The 27,341-nt window shown below is 39.3% G+C and overlaps 2 protein-coding genes across 5 annotated transcripts in view; both read right to left on the bottom strand.

The window, feature by feature from the left end:
- Positions 1-19,667, bottom strand: part of mbtd1 (mbt domain containing 1) — a 44,789-nt gene extending 25,122 nt beyond the window's left edge. Inside the window, exons 1-13 of the mRNA XM_026177598.1 lie at positions 19,309-19,667; positions 17,163-17,367; positions 16,404-16,537; positions 16,202-16,316; positions 16,030-16,112; positions 15,833-15,950; positions 6,843-6,977; positions 6,683-6,771; positions 6,279-6,513; positions 6,024-6,079; positions 3,883-3,987; positions 1,178-1,325; positions 1,003-1,085 (exon numbers count right to left, since the gene is read on the bottom strand). Of these exons, the coding sequence (XP_026033383.1) occupies positions 1,003-1,085; positions 1,178-1,325; positions 3,883-3,987; positions 6,024-6,079; positions 6,279-6,513; positions 6,683-6,771; positions 6,843-6,977; positions 15,833-15,950; positions 16,030-16,112; positions 16,202-16,316; positions 16,404-16,537; positions 17,163-17,367; positions 19,309-19,329 (1,527 nt within the window). The 5' untranslated portion in view covers positions 19,330-19,667. The remainder of the gene's footprint in view (positions 1-1,002; positions 1,086-1,177; positions 1,326-3,882; positions 3,988-6,023; positions 6,080-6,278; positions 6,514-6,682; positions 6,772-6,842; positions 6,978-15,832; positions 15,951-16,029; positions 16,113-16,201; positions 16,317-16,403; positions 16,538-17,162; positions 17,368-19,308) is intronic.
- Positions 19,668-19,731: 64 nt separating this feature from the next.
- tdrkh (tudor and KH domain containing) overlaps positions 19,732-27,341 on the bottom strand; it is a 34,982-nt gene continuing 27,372 nt past the window's right edge. For 2 of the 4 annotated variants that reach the window (XM_026177599.1, XM_026177602.1), the window contains 4 exons: positions 25,263-25,327; positions 22,853-23,004; positions 22,639-22,749; positions 21,528-22,547 (listed from right to left, as the gene is read on the bottom strand). In XM_026177599.1, coding sequence (XP_026033384.1) covers positions 22,428-22,547; positions 22,639-22,749; positions 22,853-23,004; positions 25,263-25,327 — 448 coding nt within the window. In that variant the 3' untranslated portion in view covers positions 21,528-22,427. The other 2 variants (XM_026177600.1, XM_026177601.1) reach the window with 2 other exon arrangements.

Genomic DNA, 27,341 nt, shown 5'->3' with positions numbered 1-27,341 from the left:
TAGCTAGTAAGAACTTTTCAAGTAATAATTTAATTACAGCCATCTTAATGAGGACAGATTAATCATACTTGTGTAACACTTGTAACAACAATTTTTCGAGGACAAACAAAGATGGAGAGTGGAAAGTCATTTTCAGTCTCCATCATGTTAACAGTGAAGGAATCACTTCCTTAAACTTAGTTATCACACATGTTTTGATTGTAGTTATACACAGACAAAAGTACTGGGTCAGCTAGACTGACAAACCGATATCATGAAGCTCCCAGCATAGTGCTAATGTTAATGCTAGAGAACGTTTGTAACTCTACAGCATATAACTGACAACCGACTACATGGCTCAGGACTCAGCAACCCTGCACTGCAAATTTACGTGGTCTGTCACTTCATGGCTGAGTTGCTGTGGTTCCCAAATGCTTTTCCTCTGCAATAATACTGCTTACAGTTGATCATGGAATATCTAGGAGTTAAGCAATTTTTTAGATGTGTCCTTGATCCAACACAGCTTATTTAAATGGCTAAATTACCTCCTCAACATGTCTTGAATGTCTCCAGAGGCCTGGTAATGAACTAATCATCATATTCAGGTGTGTTGACCCAGGGTGATATCCTGCAGGACACCGGCCTTTGAGGCCTGGAGTTCCCCACCCCTGGTCTATATAGTGTAGATCAGGGGTGTCGAACTCCAGGCCTTGAGGGCCGGTGTCCTGCAGGTTTTAGATATCACTGTGGGTCAACACACCTGAATGAAATGATTAGTTCATTACCAGGCTTCTGGAGAACTTCATAACATGTTGAGGAGGTAATTTAGCCATTTAAATCAGCTGTGTTGGATCAAGGACACATCAAAATCCTGCAGGATACCGGCCCTCGAGGCCTGGAGTTCGACACCTGTGGTGTAGATAATTGCAGATGGTGTTTTTATTGCAAGTTATGGGATTTTGATTAGCAGAAGATTTTTAAACTGTTTAAAAACCACACAGGATATACATCAATAAACCTTACCTTGTTAAAGAGCCTGACAGGAGCAGCTACTGAACCTGTTTCTCTGAGGTAGTCAAACCATTTGAATGGGAGTTTAGTGTACCCTGAGAAACACAGTATGTGTCAAGGTCAGAACATAAACAACCCCAAATTTTAAGGTTCCAAAGTGAAGAAAAAAAATATAACTGTAGAGTACCTCTAGGGGGTGTGAGTTCAATGTTATTGATTTCACAGAAGCCAACAGGGAAGATGGAAGGGGAGGTGCCATGGTAGCAGAACCAGTCTGATCCATCGACTGCCTCTGAGCCATCTACCCCAATCATGAGATATCCATCTGCCAACACCTATATAGCAGAGAGTTATGTCATGTCAACTTTAATGTACAACCTAAATTCCAAAAATGTAGATGCTTTTCGGGAGGAGGTTTTCTGGACTTTGAACAAGGCCACCGGCCTGAAACTAGCTCTCAACCCCCTACTTGCTCTCTTTGGTACAGCGGGAGAGGATGATAAGCATATTCCAAAAGCAAAGCGCAGGGTGCTGTCCTTTGGTTCCCTCTTGGCTAGGCGTGCCATTTTGATTGGCGGAAGGTTGCTGCCTCGCCCTCCCATGTTCGGTGGCTTTCTTTTTTCTTTTTTTCCCCCTCTTTTTGTTTTCTTTCTGTCTTTTTTTCCCTTGTTGCTTGTTTGCTAAATAATAAGAAAGGAAAACTGTTCCAACATGAGAAGTTCTCTTTTGTATTCATTGTAAAGTTTGTGTTTTCCGTCTTTTTTTCTTTGTAAACTATATCCACAAATACTCAATAAAAATATTTAGAAAAAAAAATGTAGATGCAACTAGAAACAGAACACAATCAAATCTCATAAATCTATAATCTCTTGACACCTGAGGACAAAAAAACAAAAACAAAAACAAAACAAAAAACAACAGATTGAAGGTTTAAACTGAGAAAATATACCATTTAAAACATTTTTTTCATTTTACAGCAGGAACCCCCACTCCTCACCCCTCACCCCTACCAATTACACCCCAAAAACATTTGGCTGCTCCATTGTTCATAAGGGGTGACTCTTCACATATTTGATTTGGCAGACTTTATATGCTGGCTGCCTCCTGACAAACTCCAAGAGATCATACCAGGATAAACCACTACACTATGGAGCTACAATTTGATGGCAGTAAAGCCCCTTTTCCATTAGCACCTAACCCAGATCAACTGGCCACGGATCGCCACGACCCAACTTGGATGGTTTCCCATTACAAAACACTAGTACTAATGTACGTGACTGTCGTCAATAGCAACACGTCCACGCGTCCTGCCACATAATTAATAATGGACAAGAACACTACAACAAAGGTGGACTTCGAAGCTAGAATGCTAATGCTCGGTCTGTGGCACTGCGTTAGACTCTGGGAACACGGTGTTGTTTCTGTATCCATTTCTCTCGTTTACAGGTTTAAAAAAAAAATAAAAAAATGAAGGTTTTGATTTAGTTAACAAGAGTGCTCTCATGACTCATCAAGTGATGCTACTGGCCAGGTATTCGGTGGCATGCAGTTTGATAACTTTAGATTTTTTAACCTGCTTGGATTGCTTGGAACCACTACCAAGCATACTGGTGGTACGTAACCACCACTTAATATAGTGGATGAGAAATAAATAAATTATTAGTGGTATTGAAAGTAGGTGTACACAAAGTTACATCAGTAACAGTAATTTTTTCTCTAATGATATTTTAACCTTAAGTAGTGATGACTTCTTGAATTTCTTTATAAATAAAGGAATCCTAGGCTTAACAGAGCTGACTTTTGGTCAGCCTGGCTACAGTGCTGAAGAGAAACCCATCATTCTTATTACCTTTAGTCAGTGATGAGTAGTACGATGTTCTACCTTTACGGAGGGCTTTGTTATAGAGCAATAATCTACTTTTGCAGGCTAAATGATGATCTGCCAAATTAGTTAGATGCCATTTCCTCTGCAGCTTATAAGTTATCTGTTTTAAGGTGCACGTTTGAGAGTTCTAGTCAACTACTTTGGATTTCAGGCTGTATTTTTCAGAGGTGCTACTATATCTAGAATCATATACAGAAAGGAAGTACATTTAATAACAAGACAATGTACTTCTGTGGAAATAAAGTTCAGGTAGCTGCTCTCCACTGTATTGGCACATCACATTGAAGATAACAGTGGTGCAATTATAGCCTTAATTTTACAGCAATCACAAAGATATTCACTGTGTTGAAACATTGATTCTGTTCATCTGGACGTAGTATTTTCAGTGGAAGAAACATTTCATCACTCATCCACCAAGTGACTTCTTCTATCATTAATATGCAAATTGTCATAACCATTGATCAACATATATTCAAATTTCAATTTGTTTGACCACAAAACAGTTTTCCACCTTGTGTAAGTCTATTTCAAATGACTTTTGACCCAGTGAAGATGGTAGTATTTCTATATCATGTTTCCATTTGGCTTTGCCGTTTCTTAATAGCCAACACAATGTTACTTAATAGCCTACCTGCATTTGTGTATGCATTAGTGAACCCCTTGAGAATTCTGAGAAACACTGGTTATACTGGTTACACTGATAATCATCTTAACCTGTTAAGATCAGGTTAGGGTTAGTGGCAAAATCTTCCTAAATCCGTTTCTTTTTAGTACCACTTCCTTTACCAGCCTTTTGTTGCCCCTGTCCCAAATTTGCCATGTTGCTGCCATGAAATTCAAAGTGAGCTAATATATTTCATCAAATAGTAAAATATTTAAGTTCAGACATCTGTTTTCTATGTTTTATTGTGAATAAAATAAGGGTTCAGGAGATTTGTAAATCATTGCATTCTGTTTTATTTACATTTTACACCATCCTGACTTTTGCAAAATCAAAACTGGCTTACCTTTCTTACAGTAGCTACACATATAGCTGAGAGATTGAGGGGGTCAATGGCTTCTAACTTCATCCCATCTTTGAACCAGTCCCCACTCTGGTCCACTTCCTTCGTCTGTAAAATAAAAGGCAGACAAGTGAAAAGAAAATAAGAAAGAAAAATTTATGAAAAGAATGCAGACAGTTAGGGTCATCCCCTTAGTGAACTTGATTAGAGTGACGGTACAGTAAGCGGGCCTGTTAGGTTGAAATTGTTAAATGTTGTCATTGTTTTACTTAAATTTGTAAGTTTTGTAAGTTTCTGTCCTCCTCCCCGGACTACATCTATGTGGGGGATGCAATAGCTATAGTGTTTAATTGTAGGGACATCCTATGTGAGAGTTCTGCTTTCTTATTTAGTGAGGATGTTTTACTTCCTGCGCTTGTGTATGGTGAGACTGTTAAAACGGGGTTGAGCCATATACAGGGGGAGGGGAGATGACCCTTTGTGATCAGCAGGAAGTCACACAAACACATCCACACACAGTCACTCACGTTCACGTGCACACACACAACCGAGCACACCGGTTAAAGCTGTTCGTCTTGCTTTCTTCATGAGTTATGAGTCTCTGAACTACCTCCTGAGCTACGGGGGTGGCTGTAGCTCAGGAGGTAGAGGTAGAGCAGGTCACCTACTGATCGGAAGGTTGGTGATTCAATCCGTGGCTCCTCCAGTCTTATTTATAAACCGTATTTCTATTTATACTTCAATGCAACCAACATCCCTACCTCTTTAAACTGTATTTATTATAACCTTATTTAGTATAGTTGCAACTGCACCCCCCCACTCTGTCTGTGTGTGTGTGTGTGTGTGTGTGTGTGTGTGTGTGTGTGTGTGTGTGTGTGTATATATATATATAAATAAATAAAAGCTATTCTAATTCAATTAAGGGTGATACATATGTGATGTTCATGGTTAAGCAACAGTTTGTGTATGTAAATGATCTGTGTACACAAACGTTTCTGGAGCTTGAAAAGGACTGTGTGCCAATGTCATGCACCAGGATGAAATGATAATTGAAAAGTCAAATGACAGAAATGTAGTATCCATCTCCATTTTACGAAGTTCCAAATGGAGTAGTCAACATCAGACACACAGAAACAGACAGACAAATCCATGCATGTATGAGCAAGAGCACAGAACACCATTGTTGGATTAAATGCTTTTATGAGGATTAACTTCAGATTTGTTAAACTACACAATAACATTTTGAATAAATAGCTCTTTCCCACCGAATCTACTACATAAGTATGAAACTTAAATTTTGGTACCCTTATAACACAGGGCTACCACGAGGCAACAAAACAAATTTTGCTCGAGAGTGGAAGAGACATATTTCTTATTATATTAACAGGGACCCCCAAGCACTTAAAAAATTAGGTTAAAGTTTTTTTTCTAAAAATAAAAAACAAAACTATATACCATAAAGGGTTATAACTTTCAATGTTTGTTATGTTTGGAATTGACAACTCACATTGAAACTGCAACATTTTATAATAGGATTGACTTGGGAATGCACCTGTAAAGGTTTGTGCCTCCAGGATCAAGGAGTAGAAAAGTAGACACTATGGGGACATGTTTAAAGTCTCAGACAATAAATAAGTATTTAGTAACGTTTAAAGCCTTATTTGTGCCATTTCAGTTAAAAGCAACACAGTATTATTTGATTGCGAGCTTTCTTTCAAAATATTGGTTAACAAATAATGTTTTAAACTTGCTTTTTTGATGCCAAAAAAAAATCCAGTTCATTAAAGGGGACATTAAAGTAAAGAAAAAGATGTTTTCAGGTCTTATTCCCCACTTGGATTTGAATTTAAGTGGAGTTTAAAGATTCATTAATCCTGTATTTATTCATTTTGATGAAAGGAGTGCTTTAATTTTTTAAATATAAATCCAAACCAGTCGCAGCACTGTTATGCCTGGCTGAATACTCATCATGCATGTACACACACATACAGTACATCACGTCTGTGTGTTGAAAATCTTCCTAGCTGAAGTGTGAAATCTGCTTTTCAAAGGGGGAAGCTTGCAAGGGAACAGGGACTTTTAGTGGTGGTTCACATGTGGGATAATAAGGATGAAATATATTCTGTTCTTTTGCCAAGTCTTACCTTCTGGAAGAGCTGTGGAGGAGCATCGACTTGACCATCTAATTTCCTTGTTATATCTAGAATATGAATACATGAAAATGACTGGTTACACATAAAGTGGGCATTGTTGTAGTCACGTGTGTCAATGAAGATTTCAAGTAAATATTGACACACGTGACCCACATTCACACCGGACTGTTACTTGATCAACTATAACAATTTTCAAAATTCACAAGTTTTGATTCCTCAGACTCCTTACAAAGTGAGTGTGCCTACCAGATCGTTTGAAGCGGTGTCCAATGCTTCTTGACCAGCCTATATTATGGATAAGAGGGCTATACATGTGGCACCAGAAGTCATCAGCTCCACCCTGGCTCTCCTCATAGACCAACCTCAGGCGACCTCCAATCACTTGCTCTACCAGCGCCACCCGTGTCCGGCTGAGATAGTTCTTATCAACCACCTCAACTCGCATTAGCTTCTTAAAGGGAAATTGCATGTTTTGCTGTACCTTCAGTGAAAAATGAGTGACAGGTTTACTAAACCAAGATGAAATTTAACAGCCAAGGATGAACAGAAACAACAACAATGTTTTATTGTAATTTTAGGTTCAGCAAGAACACTTAAAAATAAAATAAATATATAAAATGCAGCTTTACAATACTGGGCTGATGCCTTACCATATCATTAAAGTTAGGTGGCAGTGTTTTAGCTCCAGTGAGGCGCTTCACAAGAAACGTTTTCCAGTTAGAGTACTTATGTTGTATGCCTGTAGAGAGCAGCAATAATTAACCATAGTGCTAAAGAAAACTTAAGTGATTTGTTTGTCAAAACACTCACTTTTTGGAGGTACGAGGGGTTTGCCACTTGAAGCACACCATCCCACAGGGCGAACTTCAGGTATGCAGAGGTTACACCAGAAGTCTTTACTTGTGTCACTGTCAAAGCCCTCATAACGCAGGAGAGCCTTGAACCCTGAAGAACAAGAGGAAACACTGTTAATGTGCGCACTAATTCTTGACATCAGAAACAGTAGATTGAAAAATTAACCACTATCCGCGGTCAGTTTGCTTATTCTATATTCAGCTTCTTGACTAGTTGGAGAAAAAAAATTTGATACAAAGACCGTATTCACATGTGGTATAAACAGTGTTGGGACTAACGCGTTATTAAGTAACGCGTTACAGTAACTACGTTATTATTGTGGTAACGAGCACGGTAACTAGTTATTATGCCAAAACCGGGAACGCGTTACTCGTTACTGGGATTTAAATAGGCTCGTTATTCGTTACTTCGTGTGGTGGCTATCGCGGAGCTTCCACAGATTCAATAACATTAGCAAGTGGTGGAGGCCAGCAGGTGGATGAAGGAAAAGGGAGGCAAGAGGAGAGACCCGAAGCGGCCGCTGGTCCGAGAGTGTCAGGTGAACTGAACTTCAGGTAAGAAGTTATGACCTGCAGTTCATCTGGGTCAGATATAAACCAAGTTTAGGTGGAGTTTATTTTTGTTATGCTGACTTTTTCGTACTGCATGCTAGCTAGCATGACGGAGTTTCTATACAGCTGGGTGGTGCTATGTTACTGATGTTGAACTTTATTTTGTTCATAAGGTTAATTATTAGAGTTGCCAACCGTCCCGTAAAAAACGGAATCGTCTCGTATTCAGAGAAAATATTACACGTTTCGTATTGAGGTGAAAAGGAACACAGTTTGTCCCGGACTTCAGCTACAATGAAAAAGACACAAAGCTGGAGTTATTCTGTGTCTTTGCTGCACAGCTGCCTCTTCTCCCCTCTCTCTCCTGTTGCTACTTCAATCATGAAACTGATCAATGATCAGCTGATCGGCTTTTCTCTCGTGTTTATTTATCGCCCACTTTGCGCCAGAAAGAGGAAACCAGCGGATGTCGCGCTAAACAACGTTTAAGCTTGATCAGCTAGAATTTATTTAAAATTACTTTCTAGTATCAGCTGATGTTTGCTGGAGCCACAGCTGTAAAGCTGCTGGTCATGATGTCGGTTTGGATATGTGGTGAGAGGGAAACATGAAGATGAAACCAGGAGATGTCCTTACTGAATCATCAGAGCTGTGATGGAGAAACCGGTTTACCTTTTAGTTAACATGAATGAGTTGAAGGGAAGTTATGAAGTAAACTAGTAAGTAAGTAAGTAAACTTTATTTATTAAGTGCTTTTCACAGCGCTTAATAAATAAGCGCTGTGAAAAGCGCTTATTTATTAATACTTAATAAATGAACTGTTTCTGAGAGACAAATAACACCAGGATCCTTTTCTAAGTAGCTGACAGCTGGTAACTGTGCAGGGGCGGGTCTAGCAAAGTGTTGCCAGGGGGCCAGGTAGAGCATTAAAAGGGAAAGGGGGGCACAAGGAAATACTTTCTTATTCTCATTTAAAATGTCTCCCTTTAAAAAAAATAATTATCTGAGTCTTACAACAAACAATTGATAGATTGATGCATGTATACCATCAGAACAGTGTACATCACTGTCACAACAGTGTTTATTTTCATTCAAAGGCTTTATGATTTTTCCTATAATGCCCGGGACGATTTTTTTGTCCCAGTCCAGCTCTGTATGCAGCTCATCTGCAGTCTGGTGTTACCTACATCTTCCTATTCAGAAGGCAGAATTTCCGAGTTCTGAGTACAATCGAAAGCACCACGACTGCAGTTTTTGTGTTGGATGTAAAAAGCAGGCTAGGATAGAATCAGGCGTGGGATTTCTCTCGTGGAAATGTGCACATTATTTTTTCCTTTCTATTGGTAGGTGGCACAGTGCACTTGTGGCAAGTAAGCAAGCTAGAAGACTGACAATCTTGCTGGGTTACGGAAGCAACACATTAACAAGAGAATTTTGAGTAAAACCAAAGTTACTTTCCCTAGTAACTAGTTACTCTGAAAGTAACGAGTAACTTGAAGTAACTGAGTTACTTTTGATAGAAGTAACTAGTAATGTAACTAAGTTACTAACTTAAAGTAACTTACCCAACACTGGGTATAAATAATGTGTTATTTCTCCTCACTGTTGGTGAGAAAACTATTTATACTGTATCGATTCCCTTCCAAAGGTTTCTTTCTAAACAATCTCAGAAAATCACTTCTGTTTCAGTGCTGAATTTCTTTAACAGCTCATAACAAAGATGTCTGAAGTGAAGCCTTAGTGAAGGAATGGAAATCAGAGTGTCCTGTACTTTACACATAGATGATAAATACATGTGACAGCTAAACATACCAATGAATGTAAACATCTTATTTTTAAGGTTTTTTCCCCCTCTGATGTCAACTTGCACATTTTATTTGTTGGGATGTGGACTGTCACATGTGGAATGGGAGAAGGGGTTTGTTGCTTATTTCTTTGTTTATGGTAAAACAAAAATCAAATACAGACTTTTATTAGCTCAGGTAGAGGGATACATCTGGTACTTTCATCTATGTGTAGGTTTGTTGTCAGTATTGTCATCAACACAATTGCTGCCAGGACAAAGCAATAAACCTTGACAGATATGGGTCTGACTAATGAGGATGATATTGGCTCAATTGAGAATGAATTTTTAAACTATTTTAGTACTGTAATTTAAAAAAAAAATAAATACAACTATTCTTGCAGCATGTCAGTGTGTAGTATTAAGACCTAGAAAAACTTAAGGCTACAACTTTACAAGGTTGGGCGATATGTAGGATTTTTCCAACCGGCATTCGTCAGTCCAATAAATGACGATAGGTGATATATTTGCACAGGTGACTTTTTGAATTTATACGTTTTTTGGAGGGAATATTTCACTTTCTTTTCTTGTTTGTTTCAGTATTAATATAGGTACGTTCTTGATTAGTCATTTGTTTATTTGAGAGGCACCAAATCGCACAAAAGACAACTTTACGTCAAAGATTTTTTTTATGTTCGCTGGAAGAAACATTTTTTAACATACGTTTTGTATCTTGTTGTTTGGTCGAGTGTGTAAGACAGATAAACATTGGAAGAGCCTGTAAACACTAGGGGTGCAACGATACACAAAATTCACGGTTCGGTTCGATACTTTGGTGTCACGGTTCGATATTTTTTCAATACAAAAAAAATGTTCATGCCTTTTTAATTTGTCATTTATTAAAATTATAAATATATATTTTAACTCAAAAGTACAGTTTTTAAATTTAACCCTAACCCTTGTGCGTGTTTTTTATTTTGACAGCGAATGCACACCTGCAGACCACTTATGTGCAGCCCTGGTTATTTAGCTCGTCATATTGCAGCCACACAAATTCTTTTGTCCATGAAACCATAAAGCTGCACTTTCTTTTTGCCTTATAGTCTGATTTGTCATAACTTTTCTGTTTTGTGGTAAGCTTTTCTTTGGCTGTCACTTCTTCACCCTGACCTGTCTTATTTGGCTCAGCAGAACTAAAATATATATCCTGCTGCTTTTACACACGCACTCATATAAGCTCAGCGATTCTCTGCGCGATCAACCTCTCACATGTTTAAGCTGCGGGAGATTTCACTTGTCATGTTTGCATAGTAAGCTAACGATTAATAAGACGATGTCAGAGGAATTGGTGCACAAATTATCATCACTCACAGATCAGTGCTGTCGCTCTCTATACACAGTTCGCACGATTGCAAAGTGAAAGCAAAAAAACAAGCACAAATTCAAACGCGATTTCAATATGTCACATATTGACAGTGGCTCGCCGATGCCAATGACATAATTACCCAGCTACATTTCTGAAAGAATGCAAAAGCATTGAAATATTTTTCCTTCCTACAATAGCCCGACGGGCAGGGTAGCCCGTCTGAAAAAAATCGCTAGCCCCAGGACGTCGGGCTAGCGATTTTGCGAGCCCTGTATCTGATTGAGGAATCACTCATCTTTGGAAAAGAGAGTTTATTACAGAGAAATGTCTCTTTCCAAAATAAAAGCTATACTATCCGCTTCTTCTGGGCTATATTCTCAGCAGCATAAGGAGAATCATGTGCTAACAGCTGTCTAAATGACTTGGCTAAAGTTAGTAGCATGCTTGTTGTTTTTGTCTTTGCACTAGGATGATGTCGGCGTAAATGTGCAGTCATATTCGTTGTGTTCCCACTAGTGCTTTCAGGTTAATCTCGTTGAAATGACCTTAACGCCACAACACGGCAAATCTCCGTTAACGAGCTACCGCCGATCGCCCCGTGCATGGGGCTAGACGGCCAGCTAACTGTGCTAACACACTAGTTCCCACCCATGTAATTGAGCATTGCATGGCACATCCAACATACTGTTTTACTTTAGTCCATGACTCGCTTACCTTCAGGGTCATACGTCACATGAAAACCAAAATAATTCCAAACGCCAGATCTGAATGAGAGTGGGGGAGGTCCATGTTGCAAGGAGAGCTGAACTTCTGTCTTGCTAGCTTGCCCTGCGCTCTTCCTTCTGACTATGCTGTCTGTGTTGAGCGCTCAGTGGATCTGCGCTCGACAGTGCAGCCTAGGCGGAGTAGTCGAACGCAGATTCACTGAGCGCTCAACACAGACAGCATCGTCAGAAGGAAAGTTGATAAAATAAATTACAAATGTATTGTTCGATACATATGCGTACCGAACCGAAAGCACTGTATTGAACAATTCAATATCGATACGAATATCGTTGCACCCCTAGTAAACACGGTTAAAGTGGAAAAAAGAAACCAGTTTTTCTTTGTTTCCCTGCCCAACATTGTATTTTTTTATTTAAATAAAATGTTTTTGTTTTTTACTGAACATAGGATACTGTCTTTCTTTCTTTCTGTTATGACTTTGTGTAAATTGATCGCTGCATTTGGGGGCACACTGAGGAGGGTGCCGTTAAAACAGCGCTATTATTGTTTTTGTTGACTTTTTCTCTTAGCTTCAACCAACATTATTAGCAAACTTACTAACGGGCAAATAAATAAATTGCTCTTGTAAAAACGATTGGCGAAAGGCTCAGCCTATCGTTGATCGTTGATAAATTCGTCCAATCACCCAACCTTACTACACCGATTCTGAGTCAACTAGCAGCTGCAAGTTCTCTTTTATGTAAAGCCAAATGCCTCTCTTGTGGTTCACTGTCTCATCAACAACAACTACTTGTTGTGGAAACAGCGAAACTAACTGTTCAAATGTTCAGTGTGACTTTTACATTGGACTTTGCATACATTTGCTATGTCGTGATGTACTTATTCAGCATTAACACTTACTCTGTGTTCACACCGAACGCGATGGACGCGAATAAAACGCCCCAAACGCCCCTAATTTGACGCGTGTACATTCGCGTCTCAACGCGTGTCCAAGAAAAATCCATCGCGCGTCAAAATATGATATTTTGACGCGCGTGAACCGGAAATGTGGGAGGAATGTGGGAGGGAGTTGTGCCAGACTGGTATCTTTGCAAGATGGCAGCTATCGAGCTAGCGCTTGAAGAGAGAGTCTCCCTTCTCTATGTACTGTGGAGAGCAGAGCAGCGGCGTAAAAGACGTCCTCGCCGTACCTGGGTCCATCAGGTCCTCCAGAGGCATGAGCAGTTTGGTGAGTTTCACCACTTGCTCCAGGAGCTGCGCCTGGATGACGGCCGATTCCAGCGCTATCACCGTCGGCCAGTTTGAGGACCTGCTTTCCCTCGTCGGTCCCAGCATCGCCCGCTTAAACACCAACTACAGGCGCTCAATCCCACCTGCAGAGCGCCTGTCCGTCTGCCTGAGGTTAGTAAAACTATTTAATACGGTAGTCCTTTATTGATATCTGTGCTAATATGCTAATCCATCCAGTTATACACTGCTAACATGGATGTGCTATGCTAACAGTGAATGCTCTCGGTGTTTACTGAAAGCAAACTGTGGTACAAAGACGACTGTTTATAATATTTCTAGTGATACTCAGAAGCTCTCATCAAGTCCCGATTTAATTCGATTTATGCTGTTATCAGTGTTTGAATGATAGCATGGCTGTGGTGTCACATCAATGTATGCGCTCGGTGTTTGCTGATATCAAACTGTAGCATTAGCACCACTGAGTTAACCTTGTAGTGATACTCACTCCTTTTTATTTAGACCTGGTTTAATTCTGGGATAGTTGAATATTTGTATATAATCCCTGCAGCTGTCAGACTCTATAGCAGGGGTCACAGCCTTTATTAAAACAGAGTTAGATAAAACTGAACAGTTTGGTTCATCTCTAGTTACATGGTTCTATCTTGATAAGCTGTCTTATCACAGATTAATTTCTCAAAAATATTAATGATTTAAGCAAGGAAAGGGCTACATGTCAACACACAACTCTTTATTTCTATTAATGTCTCACTTCATTCCTACCTGATTGACATGTTTAGGAATTATGAGTGATTGGCTCACTGTAGTGAAAGTTGCTACCAATCAAATTATGATATGTTAAAGTTAAAACAAAACACAACTGTTTTAGATATTATCTAATATACATTTTGTAATTATCCTTATAATTACAAAATGTTTTATGTAAGATTTAAGTTTTGTGATTTATATCTGACATCACAAAAGTATTTTGGAATTTGAATAATGTATTTTGTAACTGCAGTACACATAATACTGATTTTGAACAATTTTGTCCAGGTTCCTTGTCACCGGGGACTCCTTCAGGACCATCGCGTTCAGTTTCAGAGTCGGTGTGTCCACGGTGAGCCAGATCACCCCCCAGGCAGCGACGTCCATCTGGGACTGTCTAGTGGACGACTTCATGGCTGTGCCTTCACCTGGAGACTGGCGCTCCATCACAGAGGGATTCCAGGAGCGCTGGAACTTTCCTCTGTGCTGTGCAGCTCTGGATGGGAAGCACATCCAGACAAAGGCACCCCATATATCATATAGGAGACACACACATTGATATACACTAAATATTCATTTCATTTCTTTTTTGTGGTGCCCAAATTGATGCACCTGCTTGATTTTGTTTAAACAATTATTGCACACTTTCTGTAAATCCAGTAAACTTCTTTTCACTTCTCAAATATCACTGTGTGTGTCTCCTGTATGATATTTAACTGACATTTTTTATTGTAACAACCAACGATTTATACAGGACAATGATGGCTATTAACAAGGTTGCCCAAACTTCTGCATCCCACTGTATCAGTATATTTTGTCATTAGTATAATATGAAATAAATTCTACATGTGTCAAGTTGTGTGCCAACATTTGCTGTGTAGTAGAACTGAGACATTAGTCATTATAAACATTTATTTGAAATAATATTAAAAGTCTCAAACAGAAAAACATTAAACATAAATATATAAAATATAAGAATTTACAGAGAGACAGGAATAAAAAGGACCAGCTGCTCTCCAGAGCAGGAACAAGGCTGAGGAGGAAATGCTCCATTGGAGACTGGTGTGGCCTCTTCAGGGACTCCAGGATGGCCAGCTCCACCGCCGATGGACCGTCCTGGGACCCGTCCCTCATCTGCCTCGGAGCCGTCCTCCTCTGTGGGCCTGTAAAACAGCACAAAACACAAAGAAATGAGAAGGCTGCTACTAGATTTTAATTTCAACATTGAAAAAAGAACAAAAACAATAACAGGATATAATCAGATTGGTTGTAGATATTTAGTAAAGGTGATCACAAGGGAATCCCACCGACTAAAAAGGTATCAGTGCTTGCTGTACATATCTGTGGGTGCAGCAGCAGGAGCTCAGGGACTGGGGATGCTCTGCTGCAGAATCAGTTGGTTCTATCAATACAGTATTAAATGTTAACAGGTTGGATATAATAATCGTAGAGTAGACAGTGGTCCCTCATTTATTGCAGGGGTTCTCAGAATAACTAGCCCCTGGTCACAGTTCTCACAATTGATTCTCAAAGTGCAAACCTTTGTAGATTGCAAAACGTAAAAGTATTATTATGCCGCGGTTTGTCTTCATCTGCCCGCCACTTTCGTGCGCCTTTTTCCCTCACGGTGCAGGTGTCTATTTCCGAATGAGGCTCATAGTTATGGGTGTTTTTGTGCTGTTTTTTCTATTGGACGCGATGGTTATCAAAACCAAACGTGATAAATTTGGCAAGCGCAGGAGATTTGTCAATCAGGCTGCAGAATGCAATGCTGTACTGTGCAATAAAAAATCAGCGAAAAAGCAAAGCAGTGACGGATGAACAGCGGGACCACTGTGTACTGTTTATTAATAAACAATAAAATATATTCCTAAATGACAACATGCATAAAAGCAGAACGGTATTTGTACGTAAGTGGGAAAATAGCGGTGGCTTGCTAGCTTTTGTGCGGCTTCCCCGGGTCAGTGAAAACTTTCAAAAGAGAAATGAATGAACTTACCAGGTTGCCCGATCTCTTCACATATCTTCCTCCAAGCTCGGTCCTTTTTATTCCTGTCTCGGTACTGAAAGCAGCTGGTGTTGTACAGCTCCGAGTTGTTTGCTACCGCATTGATTAGCCTTCCCCTCCATTGAAGTATGAAAGGCTTTGGCTGGATCTGCCCCTTTGACCTAGGTAACAGCCACGTCACCAGGCTCCTGATTGGTTGTCGCGGCGCGATTTGACGCTGGAGTTCAGATTTTTCCAACTCGAGCGGTAGACGCGAAACGCGCGTATGCACAAAGTGCAACACAAAAACTCACGCGCGTGGTTTTATTCGGATCAACAGCCTGAAGCGCTAATGAGCAAAGACTTCTCGCAACACAATTGTTGTTACAGCGAAACACCCGTATGCACATGGACTTGTGCTTGTCGTGAGAGATTTTACTCCTAACAGAGTTCACAAAAATGAAAAGACACAAACACAATTAAAAACACCCCAAGGGTTGTGTGAGAGATTTTACCTTAATTACTTGTAGTGTTTACCTGCTAGCTTTATGATTTCTGCTATCCAGTACACCTTGGTGGAGAAGTTGGTATCAGAGTTGGGCACTTCAATCCTCACACCTACTTCAATATCTCCCCAACATGTTCCCATGGGGGCCTGAGGCACAGAAGTTATCAGCTATGATAATCATAGTATCATATCAGTGGTGACCATATTCTCAGCTCCAGCTACTTACATGCTTGAAACAGCTGACAGGAGCCCCCACCGTGTTACTGCTACAGATATACTGCCCCCAGTCAAAACTCTCTCCAGCGACCACTGACGGAAACAACAATTAGTTTGTTGCTTGTGTACATCAAAAAGAGCAGAAATATGAGCCCCATCATGATTGCTTTTTCATAGCCTACCCGCTTTCAGTTTGGCCTGGTTCTGTTGACTTGCTTGGTACTGGGCATAAGCTGCCAACTTTGCCATGAGAGGCTGTTTCTGTAAGACTTTAGCCTTTTTTGTTGGTGGTTTGCCCTTGTAAAAACCAAAGCAGATGTTAATATTTACATAATACAAAATTATGAAACTACTATACTTGTTTATCAAAGATAATGCATTTACCTGGAGTCTTGCCAAGATGCTAGCTTTTTTAGAATTTGAGGAATAACTCCTAGAACAGGACACACTGCAGAAACGCTTGGTTTTGGAGTAAAAAGCATCTCGTACACCGACCATCCCACACATCTCACAGGTGGCTGTGAAAACAAACCGAAATAGATCAGCAGTCTACAAATGGTAAATGGCATTTATAGTTATCCCCATAAGTATTTGGAAATTGACACAATTGCAATTTTTGCTCTGTACGTGGTAAATAGACTGGTTTTTATATAGCGCCTTTCTACTCTGAATACTAAAAGCTCTTTATACATCTTTCCTCATTCACTCATTCACATGCAATCGCACAAGCACTTTTTTATAGGCACTTTCTACCCAACAGTCATACACATTCATTGTCCGGTGGATGCATCGGAGAACAACTTGGGGTTATTATCTTGGCCAAGGATATTTGGCATGTAGAATGGAGCAGAAGGGGACCGAGCCACCCAATCACTACAGTGGATTTTAAATTAACCAAATGTGATACAAATGAAAAATTTCAGCTTTAATTCAAAGGGTATACCAAAAGTAATGCATTAACTGTTTAGGTAATTCAATATCTTGGCCAAGGATATTTGCACATATGAATGTTGAGGAGCTGAGAATCAAACTAATAATCGTTCTACTTCCTGAGCCACAGCAGCTAAACGTAAACACTATTATTGTTCACTCACAGATTATTATTTAAGCAATACACACAAAAAATAAGCCTCATGTACTGACCCATTCCAGCCTTTCCATCAGGGTAGGTGTAGACTTGTCCATTGTTCTTGATGATGGGCAGACTAGCAGGGATAGAGGGTACCACCTCATCCTCACTGTCGTCTGAGCTAGAGCTGCTGGTGGACTCCTCGCTGCAGCTGTCATAGCCATCAAACATCCCGAATGAGTCTCGTCGCTTACGATCTGAACGTGGGGTACGCTCAGCCTTTACAGAGGACACAACAGAGAAACACTGAATGAATTCATATGGATGCTTTTAGGGGTGTCTGTAGCTCAGGAGGTTCTCCTCTCCATTTCTCCGTATAATGTAACACGTTTACTTTGGCATTGGTCATGGAGAAAGCAGTGAAATTGGTCTAAGACATAGGTGTCAAACTCTGGCCCGTGGGCCTAATTTGGCCCGCAGCCTAATTACATTTGGCCCGCAAAGCCATACCAAATTATTATTAGAGCTGGCCTACTGGTATTATACAGCTAATATATATATTCTTTAGTATTAAGCTTTGCTTGTTCCATATTCAGTTTTTCAGCAAAACTTGTTTGAGTCCATAAGAAGAGATTCATTCTTAAATCTGGAGGAAGATTTTTTTTTTTCAATAAATATTAACGTTAGCCCGCGACCTTGTTCCAGTTTTGAATTTTGGCCCACTGTGTATTTGAGTTTGACACCCCTGGTCTAAGAGAAGGTAACTGTTCAGAAAAACATATTTCATTCAAATCATTTTATTTTACTCCATTCCTTTTGAGTTATTTTACTTTAGTAAAACTCAATAAAAGAAAAATAATTCTTTTGAGCTATTGCACTTTATTTTAACGGCTCCTTACAAATGTCCTTGTTCTGTGGTTCTGGAGTTTAGCCACACAAACTAGCCAAAAATTTGTCTTTAGTGCAGAAGAGATGCCCAGTTTATTTATTTATTTATTTTTTAACAGCGGCGCTCTTATTCAAATTAAATATACCATGGTTTTTAATATTAATAAAATTAACCTTTTCTTTGAACATATAATTAATGGTAAAAGCACAGCAATAATAGTGCCTTAAAATAATTCTTATTACTGTTAATCTCAATCTCTGTGCGAATCAATACAAAAAAACGAAGATACTTAAAACAACAACTTCTGTGAGGAGGCTAGAAAGGGAATATTGCTCTAAGGCATTCTTGGGAGGTAGAAAGGGGAAGAATGGGGGAGCAGACACAGTCTGCAATAGTTGCAAAAGAAATAGTTTGATTGCAAGGTTGATGCAAAATATAATAATGGACCAGAAGAAAATAAAGATTCAAATCTTTTTAGTTCACATTTTTATTATTTTTGTAATCAATATTATTTCCTTTTTTGAGCATTTGTAAGATGTTTTAGACAAATGTCAACAAAAATCAAGTCCCTAAGCTAAATTTTAGTATTGAAGTGAAGCTGAACTTATTTTAGTTGAAAGATGCAGTTTTACAGTTCGCCTTTCATCATTAATGCATCATTTAGATTCAGGTAGGAAAATATCAGCGAACCATATCTGAGTCAGCATGACTTTGTTCGAAACGCCCAAACATCTAAATAAATAAATTCTACGTGAAAATATGGAAGTCTGATCACAGGATCCGGAACAATGCGTACATGTTGTCAAAGCTAGTTTACTTCCTCTTCACAGCATCTCAGCTCAAACATTACACTACGCACAACTGTTTAACTTAAAAAAAAAAATATATATATATATATATATCTCAAGACACCCATTTCCAAAGACATCCTTCGTAAGCTACATTTTGCATACATATATATTAAAAAGTAAACTAATACCGAAACTAAAACAAGGGACGGCCTTATTACAAACACCTCCTAAAGCTAAACAGCACTAGCATAGCTAGCTAGCAGAACCTGTTTCTCCAGGGTTTTTTTTTTTTTTTTCAGAGCAAAGCCTTTTTACGTTCGTCTATTATATAGTTGCAATAGTTAGACTTGTAAGAAAACTCTACTTGATTTTTTTTTTCAGAGAGAGAAAGAGACGAAAGAAAGAGCTTTAGTATTATGTGTAGATGGGTGAGCCACTAGCTGGCTATCGTAAACAGATAACAACAAAGGAGGCGTACTAGCCTGAACAATCCACTGGAAACGGAGGCTCGCGGCCCAAAAATGTTTCAAACCAACTCACCAAATCCCTTGCGTTTTCCATCAGCCCTTCATATAGATGCTCTTCCAGTTACCTGCACTTCCTAATTCAAACAAATCCCCTCACCTGGGGTATAACCTAGCTTTGAATTTTAGTCTAAATACTACCAAGCAGGATATCAACAAATTACTCTGCAGCCTCTGCGCATGAGCGACCGTAACCTACTTTCGTGTGATTGGTGGATCTGCAATGGAGGTCATCGACCGATGCAGACACAAAATAGACTTCGCAGAGTAACTGAATGAAAGGGGCCTTCAGAACAACTACAGATTATTAGTCGGTGTAAGTACAGTAACGTTACAGTAATTTCAATGGTTTTGTTTTGTTTATAACTAGCTCCTGACTTTCGTTTGAAATTTTTCCATATAAAAAGAACTTCAAAATAAAATACACAAGTATTACATGTGAAGTAAAATAAATATTTTATTAGGATATAGTGACATTATTACATTTTCAAAGACAATCTTTCTTGTGAAAGATTTCTACAGTAGATGTAATATGTTCACACTGAACAAAATCTGAGAACCACATTCAACAACACTTTAGCTTTTAACTTCCAAAATATATTCACTTAAGCCTGATAATGGGCATAGTTTTTTTTGATATACATACAAGTATAGCAAGAAACTAAACAATATTAACCACAAACCAACTGAACTTTGCTCCAGTAATTCCAATCACAGTGCTTTTCAGTAATAATACTGGCATTCTAGATTTATTCCTTTCCCTATTCCTTGAACACAAAATTTAGCAAAGCAGAACAAAACATTAAACAAAAAACAAAGAATTATTTGCTGAAGTAACAACAACAAATGGATAATGGCTGGAAGAACTGTGGCACACTCATCAAGTAGGTAAGGCTTCAGGAAGAGGGTTTATGTAATCAAGTTTAGGTTAGGCAAAGCTCTATATCATCATTAGGGCTGATGCTGAGGAGTAGATGTTGAGGGCTGCTAAAGAAAAGTTAATCATTTTTAGACATAATGGTTCACACAAGAGCGTTCACTAGCAAATGTTCAGAATCAGACATCAAACTGGGAGAAGATACCTTGGTTTTTTTTAAATATCTTTGGTCTCACAGCAACTCGTCCTCCACAACATCATCAACACTTCCTGATATAGAGGCAGCTTCTGAGGTGCAAGAAGGAAACACTCAAGTTAACAATGACTGTAACAGCAGCTTCAACTCTTTTTGTTTATCCACCATGGTACAAAAGCTTGACTGAGAGTCATAGTGACACCGTTCCTTTGTTTCACTATGTTATCTTTATTTTCACTGTATTGCTTTTTCTTACGGATTTAAACCTCCCCCAGATAGGAAACTGCTTTATGATAAGAACATGTAGGATTTTCCTCTCTAAAATAAGACAAATCTTTCACGATCTTTGCTAATTCTAGTCACAAAGCAAACAACTAGAAACATTAACATAAGGGTGGCTGTAGCTCAGGTGGCAGAGCAGGTCAGCCACTAATCAGAAGGTCGGCGGTTCGATCCCAGGCTGCACCCTGGCTGCATGCCAAATATCCTTGGGCAAGATACTAACCCCGTGTTTGCCTACTGGTGGTGGTCAGAGGGCCCGGTGGCGCCAGTGTCCGGCAGCCTCGCCTCTGTCAGTGCGCCCCAGGGCAGCTGTGGCTACAATGTAGCTTGCTATCGCCAGTGTGTGAATGGGTGAATGACTGAATGTAGTGTAAAGCGCTTTGGGGTCCTATGGACTAGAAAAGCGCTATACAAATGCAGGCCATTTACCATTTCCTGATTTGTTAGAGATAAACTACAAATTGCACTGAATACAAGTATTTGGAGTATTAGGGTCAAGTTAATTGATCATAATCAAAATGTATATTGTTGTGTTCATTTCTTCTTGAGACACTTTAGAAAGTTGATTTAACAGAACTGCATTCCTGTTAATTTTCCACCACATGGGGGCATACACTACCTCTCTGTAGGTGTAAGAAGTGTCCCAAGTCAAGTATCTGATCCAATGTGGACATCACTTGGATATTCTGTTGTATTTAGAAACCTAGATAACATTTTTACTTCAACATACAATCCCAGTAACATCAGGGTATGAGGGTTACTTTATGATCGCTTAAACATAGTCACTGGCAAATCTACAGTTCCATGACAGAACTCACCTGATAAACTAATACAGGAAAGACTGAGCTCTGATGATGCTCCTATTACATCATCCTGTTGGAAGAATAAAAGTGATTAGCCGCTGTTAAACAGTCCTCCAAACTTTCAGAACAGAAGTAAGGGGATTACCTAATCTCTCAGGCATAAAGATAAATTAAAATAATAATAATAAAAAATGACAGAGTACCTTGTCGGATACAGTTGGACAGAGATTAATATACCTGACAAGCACACCCAAGAAAACTAGGATGCTAGAATTGCATACCAATAATAAGAAGCAAGATTCTTTATTATTCTTTTATTAATGTCTTCCTTCACATACAGAAGTTCATATAAACTCATCATGTGCATGAATGCCATTGTAATTCTGGACTTGACTGATGATTTCTTTTACCTGTTCTTTTTACAAGGGTGGAATAATCATACAGCATATATATTTTATGACATTAAAAAACAAAAATTGGGTCCATCATTTGGAAATCATTTTGGATATTCTCTAATCTGCAAAAGGTAAGAATTATACATATAGTGTCAAATATAAACATAAACTCTCACTAATATTTGGTTAACTGTCTCTTAGCAAGTTGTACCTCGTTTAATAGCCATCAATAAGCTTCTGGCATTTAGTTGCTGATTTGAGTCAAAGAATTTGAAGTTAACCCTTATTTTCAACATTCAATCCAATTTGTGCAACAGTACCACTGGCACAGTGCAGTATAAAGGTACATCAGACCAAGATGAAGTCCCTGTTGCAGGAACCTACAGTGCAGCACTAAGGATCTGGATTTGATCCTGATGAGATGCATGAGGAGCCTAGTCCGGAATTACCCAGTAGTAATAGTCCAAATGGTACAGGTGGAATGGGCCCAGCCAGCTAGAAGACTAAATGGTATCAGTCTTGCAGCCATGACTCACCTGCAAATCATGGCTGCAAGTCAGGGTTGTTGTCAGTCAGTGGAGGTTAACTGAGGGAGTCTGGATTCCCAAAAATGAGAATTCCACAATCATCCAGCAGTTTTGATCTATCTCTCTGTTCAGTGTTGATTTTTCCAGGATTTTTTCCCGCTGGCTTACAGACGTCCTGTTCAAGATTAAGTATATTGATACCCTATTTTTGTCCAGGAAGAAGTAAGAGACGCTGGAAGACACGAAAAGCAGAATGAGTAACTTACCAGCATCATCTGCAGACAGCCAAGATTGCAGCCCTCTTTTTTTCCATTCAAATCTTCATGGAAGATAACGGCATAGCCCAATCGTATAAGCTCCTCTCCAACATTCACAGCCTTTTTTACATGATATGCACATGGAAAGAGGAGACAGGGTAAAGGACAAACCAAACACAGGCTTATTAAAGTCTTATTATTAAGAAATAAAATCCTATCTAACCTTGCCCTCACTGTTGTCATAGAGCTTGACACTGGGCCATGAGGAGATTTCCGAGTGAGAGTAGCTGCACAGTTTGGCCTGCAGGGGTCTCCAAGAGGCACAATATGTCAGCCTCTCAAACTGATCCAGGGCTTCCTCAGTCCAAACCCCTCCTGCATGACAAGTTGGTGGAGGAAAGAAACTGAAATAATCAAGAATTCAAGAATAATGCACTGCAGAATACTAAAAGACCTAAGGGCGTCAGTATATCCTCTGCATTGATTGTGCCACCGTAACATCATTGCACAGTCAGTTTTATTTATGTTCCCCAGTAAGATGAGTCTGAGTGATATAGCAAATGTAGTTTTTTCAATTATGATGGTTAAAATGGCTCTACTGTAACCATCGAGTATAAATTGCCATGGTAATAATAAGCTGTCTGCAGTTTTTTTTCTCCCACATGCTATAAATGCATCACTAATCCCACCCCCCAACCACAAATTTTTCTACCTGGCACACTGCACTGAGCATGCGTGTTTATATACTACCAAATAGGGAAAAATATGGTGACAGTGAGAGTCTCAGACAAGCAAGGAAATGAGACTGTAACTGAACAGGAGCCAGACAAGATGGTTCCAAAGAGAAACAGCACTGGATCAATCATCTGGCAGTGGTTTGGATTTCCCAAAGAGGATGTCGAACCTAAATGCGGAACGTGGTATTTAGTACTAGTGGTAATGTGGTCACATGGCTTCACTCAAACCTGGAGCTTGTGTTTTTGGCACAGAACTTACACACCTTAAACACAGATGACAGTGTTCTTGTTCAGGAGTAATAAAGTCACAATTCTTGATTATACGTTAGCTTCTGTGAATTTTTTTACCGCTTTGCGTGGTGTGTTTTGTTGTTTAAATTCTAGAACAGGTAGCGCGATCATTATTTAGATGGTTTTGAGATGCTCTAATACCTGTGATATGACTGTTCTTGTTCCGTTTTTTTTGAAGGCACTGTCTGAACTTGGAACCGTTTTCCATTTTACCACTTTTTGCTGTTTAAACTTCTTAGCACATATAGAGACAATAGTTCTGAGATGCTCTGATACCTGTGACAGTTTTTGGTCAATGGTTTTTATAGACACTAACTACACTTTTGTTTCTGTAGGTCATCACATTTTACAGTTTTTATATGTTATAAGCACAGAGAACACCTTTTTAATTACAATTGTTTTAAATTTGACTTTTGCTTTCTTTTTTTTGTTAAAGGGTTAGTGTTGACCACAGAAAGACTGTGAGAATATTGTCATTTGTGAAAAACCTCTGTGTGCAACTGATGGTTAAAAAATGGTTAAAATAAAACATATTTTTTGGCTATATCGCAACACATCATGTGTTGTGATATACAATACACGACCAGATGAAAGAAATGGCCAAAATGGTAATGCCAGTTGATGTGATATGACACAGCGTGACAGGAGGTAAGCAGTGGCCATAAAAGTGCCCTTATGTCCTCATGTACCAGCAAGTGTGTGACAAAGTGTGTATAAGTATATGTGTGTGTGTGTGCGTTTGGGAAAGAGTGTGTATGTAGTGCTGGGCATACACTGTGCGATTTTTGGCTCATTTTGAGCCGATTTTTCAGTCGTGCGACCGTTTTGGTGATTGGTCCGAGTTTCGCCTTCATCGTGTGTCATGTAGTATACATGGGGTAACGAGAAGCGATTAACACCTCAGGAGCAGCTCCCGATCATCAATCGCTTGGTCGTAAGAAAATCAAACCTGTTTGAAATCCTGTCAGCCGTCGTGAGGGTGTCACCGCAGCCTCTCACACTGCGCACGCGCAAACACAGAAATGAAAGTGAAAAGATGGAGCAGCACGGCTGTGCAGCGTGTGATCTGGACACAAGTGATGGAGGCACAACTTGTAGAACTTTGGCTCATCCGAGCCTTTTCGATGTGGCCTCACAAAATTATCACGACCACAACATCCGTGAAAATAATTGGATGGACATTGCTGCTCAATCACAGCTGCCTGATCAACGTTTTTCATTAGCAATTTAGCAAAGTTGATGGTGGTGGTGTGTCTGTGTGAGTGAAAGACAGAGAGAGAGAGTGAGAGCGACAGATTTTCTATTATAACCTTCATGTTATGGAGGCACAGTCTGAGCACTCAGGTCGCATCAGAGCATCGGGTCATATAGTGTGACCCTGCATCGTGACCTACAAACTTCTAACCCCTGCGAGTCAATCGTGCAGTTTGAGCAGAAGCTGAATAACGCAACTGAAAAAAATCACACAGTGTCTGCCCAGATTAAGAGAGAGGAGCAAGAGTGTGTAAGAGAGAGGAACAGGGAGTGAAAGGGTAAGAGACAGTGAGTAAATGAGCAAGTGAGAGAGAGAGAGAAAGACAGTCATTGTTAAGATGAGAGCTTTACCTTTTGGCTTCACTCCTGCTAAGCTGCACTCAATAGCTTGAAATGGTAAACTGAGGAAGTCGCTCCTGAAAATTGCAGCATATGCAAAAGCTGTTAATAAGTCGTGTCCTTTTTTTATCCATATTACATTCAACATTATACAGTGTGCAGTAGCAGTATGTCACATCAAGTTCTTCGAAAGTTAGATGAAGAAGTGTACAAAGCAACACTCACTGCATGAGCTAACATAGAAATGCAGAATTTAAAATTGTGTGCTCTTCAAAATCAGTAACTCACCAGCCTCCTCCGAAGACAGCCAGAAACATTTGTCTCATGCTGATATGATGGTCACAAACAACAAAACTGCTCTTGTGCAAGGTTATCTTGTTTCTTTGTAATACTTCAATAAAAGCATTGCTGATTGTAACCAATTTCAAAGTAACGTGTTACTCTTATCATTATAATCATCACATTTGTCTGTAAAGCAGTATTATTTTTGCATTCTTGTACTAAATCCCTTGATCACGCTAAAACTACTAATCAATTTATTTTGTTTTTACTTGCAAGTGAAAACGAAATAGTTTGATAATTGTAAAATTCATAATAATCATAATAATTTAAGACTCCCATCCTGCATTTAGTCTGCTGTTCTGGAGTTACACCTTCTAATTTTAATGCTGTGGTGTTTCCCATCTCAGATCACAAGCTTGTATTGTTTGACATTATCAAAATCTCACCTACAGCTGTCATGTCCTTTTGGAATCTCAAGTGTTAATCCCCTCATTGGTTTATTACCCATTCATATTATCCTCACTGCTGACCTGCTACATCACTACAATGATAATTTATCCTGTGGCTGCTCCACTCTTAACACTCTTAACAAAATCAAGCCTGCAGAAACCACTTCTCATCACACTTCCACGACACAGTGCACAGCATTCCTGGACTTCTCCAACAAAACAAACATATCCTACAACTGAATTCTTCAAGGTTATCATTCTTTCAGCTATCTTAAGTGGAAAACATCACCAAACTCATGATGTCCAAAACTTCTGCGTGTTCACTGGACCCCCTTCCAACTGCCTTGGTCAAAGACTCCATTCCTACCCCGTCTCCAATTATAACTGCCATACATCATTTTACACTGCTGCTGTCCCCGTGTCCCTCAAGACAGTCTCTAACATCCCCATTCTTAAAAAAACCTGGTCTAGACTCCAAAAGTCTTAACAACTACAATGGTGTGAAAAAGTATTTGCCTCTTCCTGATTTCCTATCTATTTGTATGTTTGTCACATTTTAATGTTTCAGATAATCAAACAAATTTTAATATTAGTCAAAGATAACACAAGTAAACACAAAATACAATTTCTAAATGAAGGTATTTATTATTAAGGTGAAAAGGGGGGAGGGGGATCCAAGCCTACATGGCCCTGTGTGGACAAAGTGATCACTTGCCCAGTTATAAAATAAATTACCTGTGGTATGTCATATCTTCAGGAAGCTTCTGTAGCTTCACCCAGGCCCGATTACCACCTGATTACCAAGGATCGCCACCCTTAGCAGCAACAACTGCAATAAAGTGTTTGCGATAACTGGCAATGAGTGTTTTACAGCGCTTTGGAGGAGTTTTGGCCCACTCATCTTTGCAGAATGGTAATTTGTACAATGACAAGACACTTTATTGTTGGTTTATGTGGAATAGATGTAGTAGACTATTGCATAATTTCAAGAATTAGATTTTTCAGGGACTTTTCCACCACTATATGATCATATGACCTGCTCTAAAAAAAAAAAAGAGGCTGGAGAATAATGTGAAAGAAATGTGTTAAGTCTAACTGTTGAATGTTGTCATTGTGTTTCTTAAATTTGTAAAGTCTTAGTTCAAGCAGTAGGATCAAAGCCATTCCTTTGATCCTGACCACTAGGCCTGGGTATCGTCACTCATTTCTAGAATCGATTCAATTCCGATTCACAAGGTCCCGAATCGATTCGATCCACGACTCGATTTGAATCTGGGAAATTTTGACAGTCAGAAATATTATAATTCAGATCAGTACATTTACATATGTTTGTATCTATAAAAAGGAAGCTGACACACAC

The sequence above is a fragment of the Astatotilapia calliptera genome, chromosome 8, assembly GCF_900246225.1.
Source record: "Astatotilapia calliptera chromosome 8, fAstCal1.2, whole genome shotgun sequence".
In the NCBI taxonomy this organism is placed as follows: Eukaryota; Metazoa; Chordata; class Actinopteri; order Cichliformes; family Cichlidae; genus Astatotilapia; species Astatotilapia calliptera.
The sequence above is the reverse complement of the archived record's forward strand: the minus strand, read 5'-3'. Positions and strand labels throughout refer to the sequence as shown.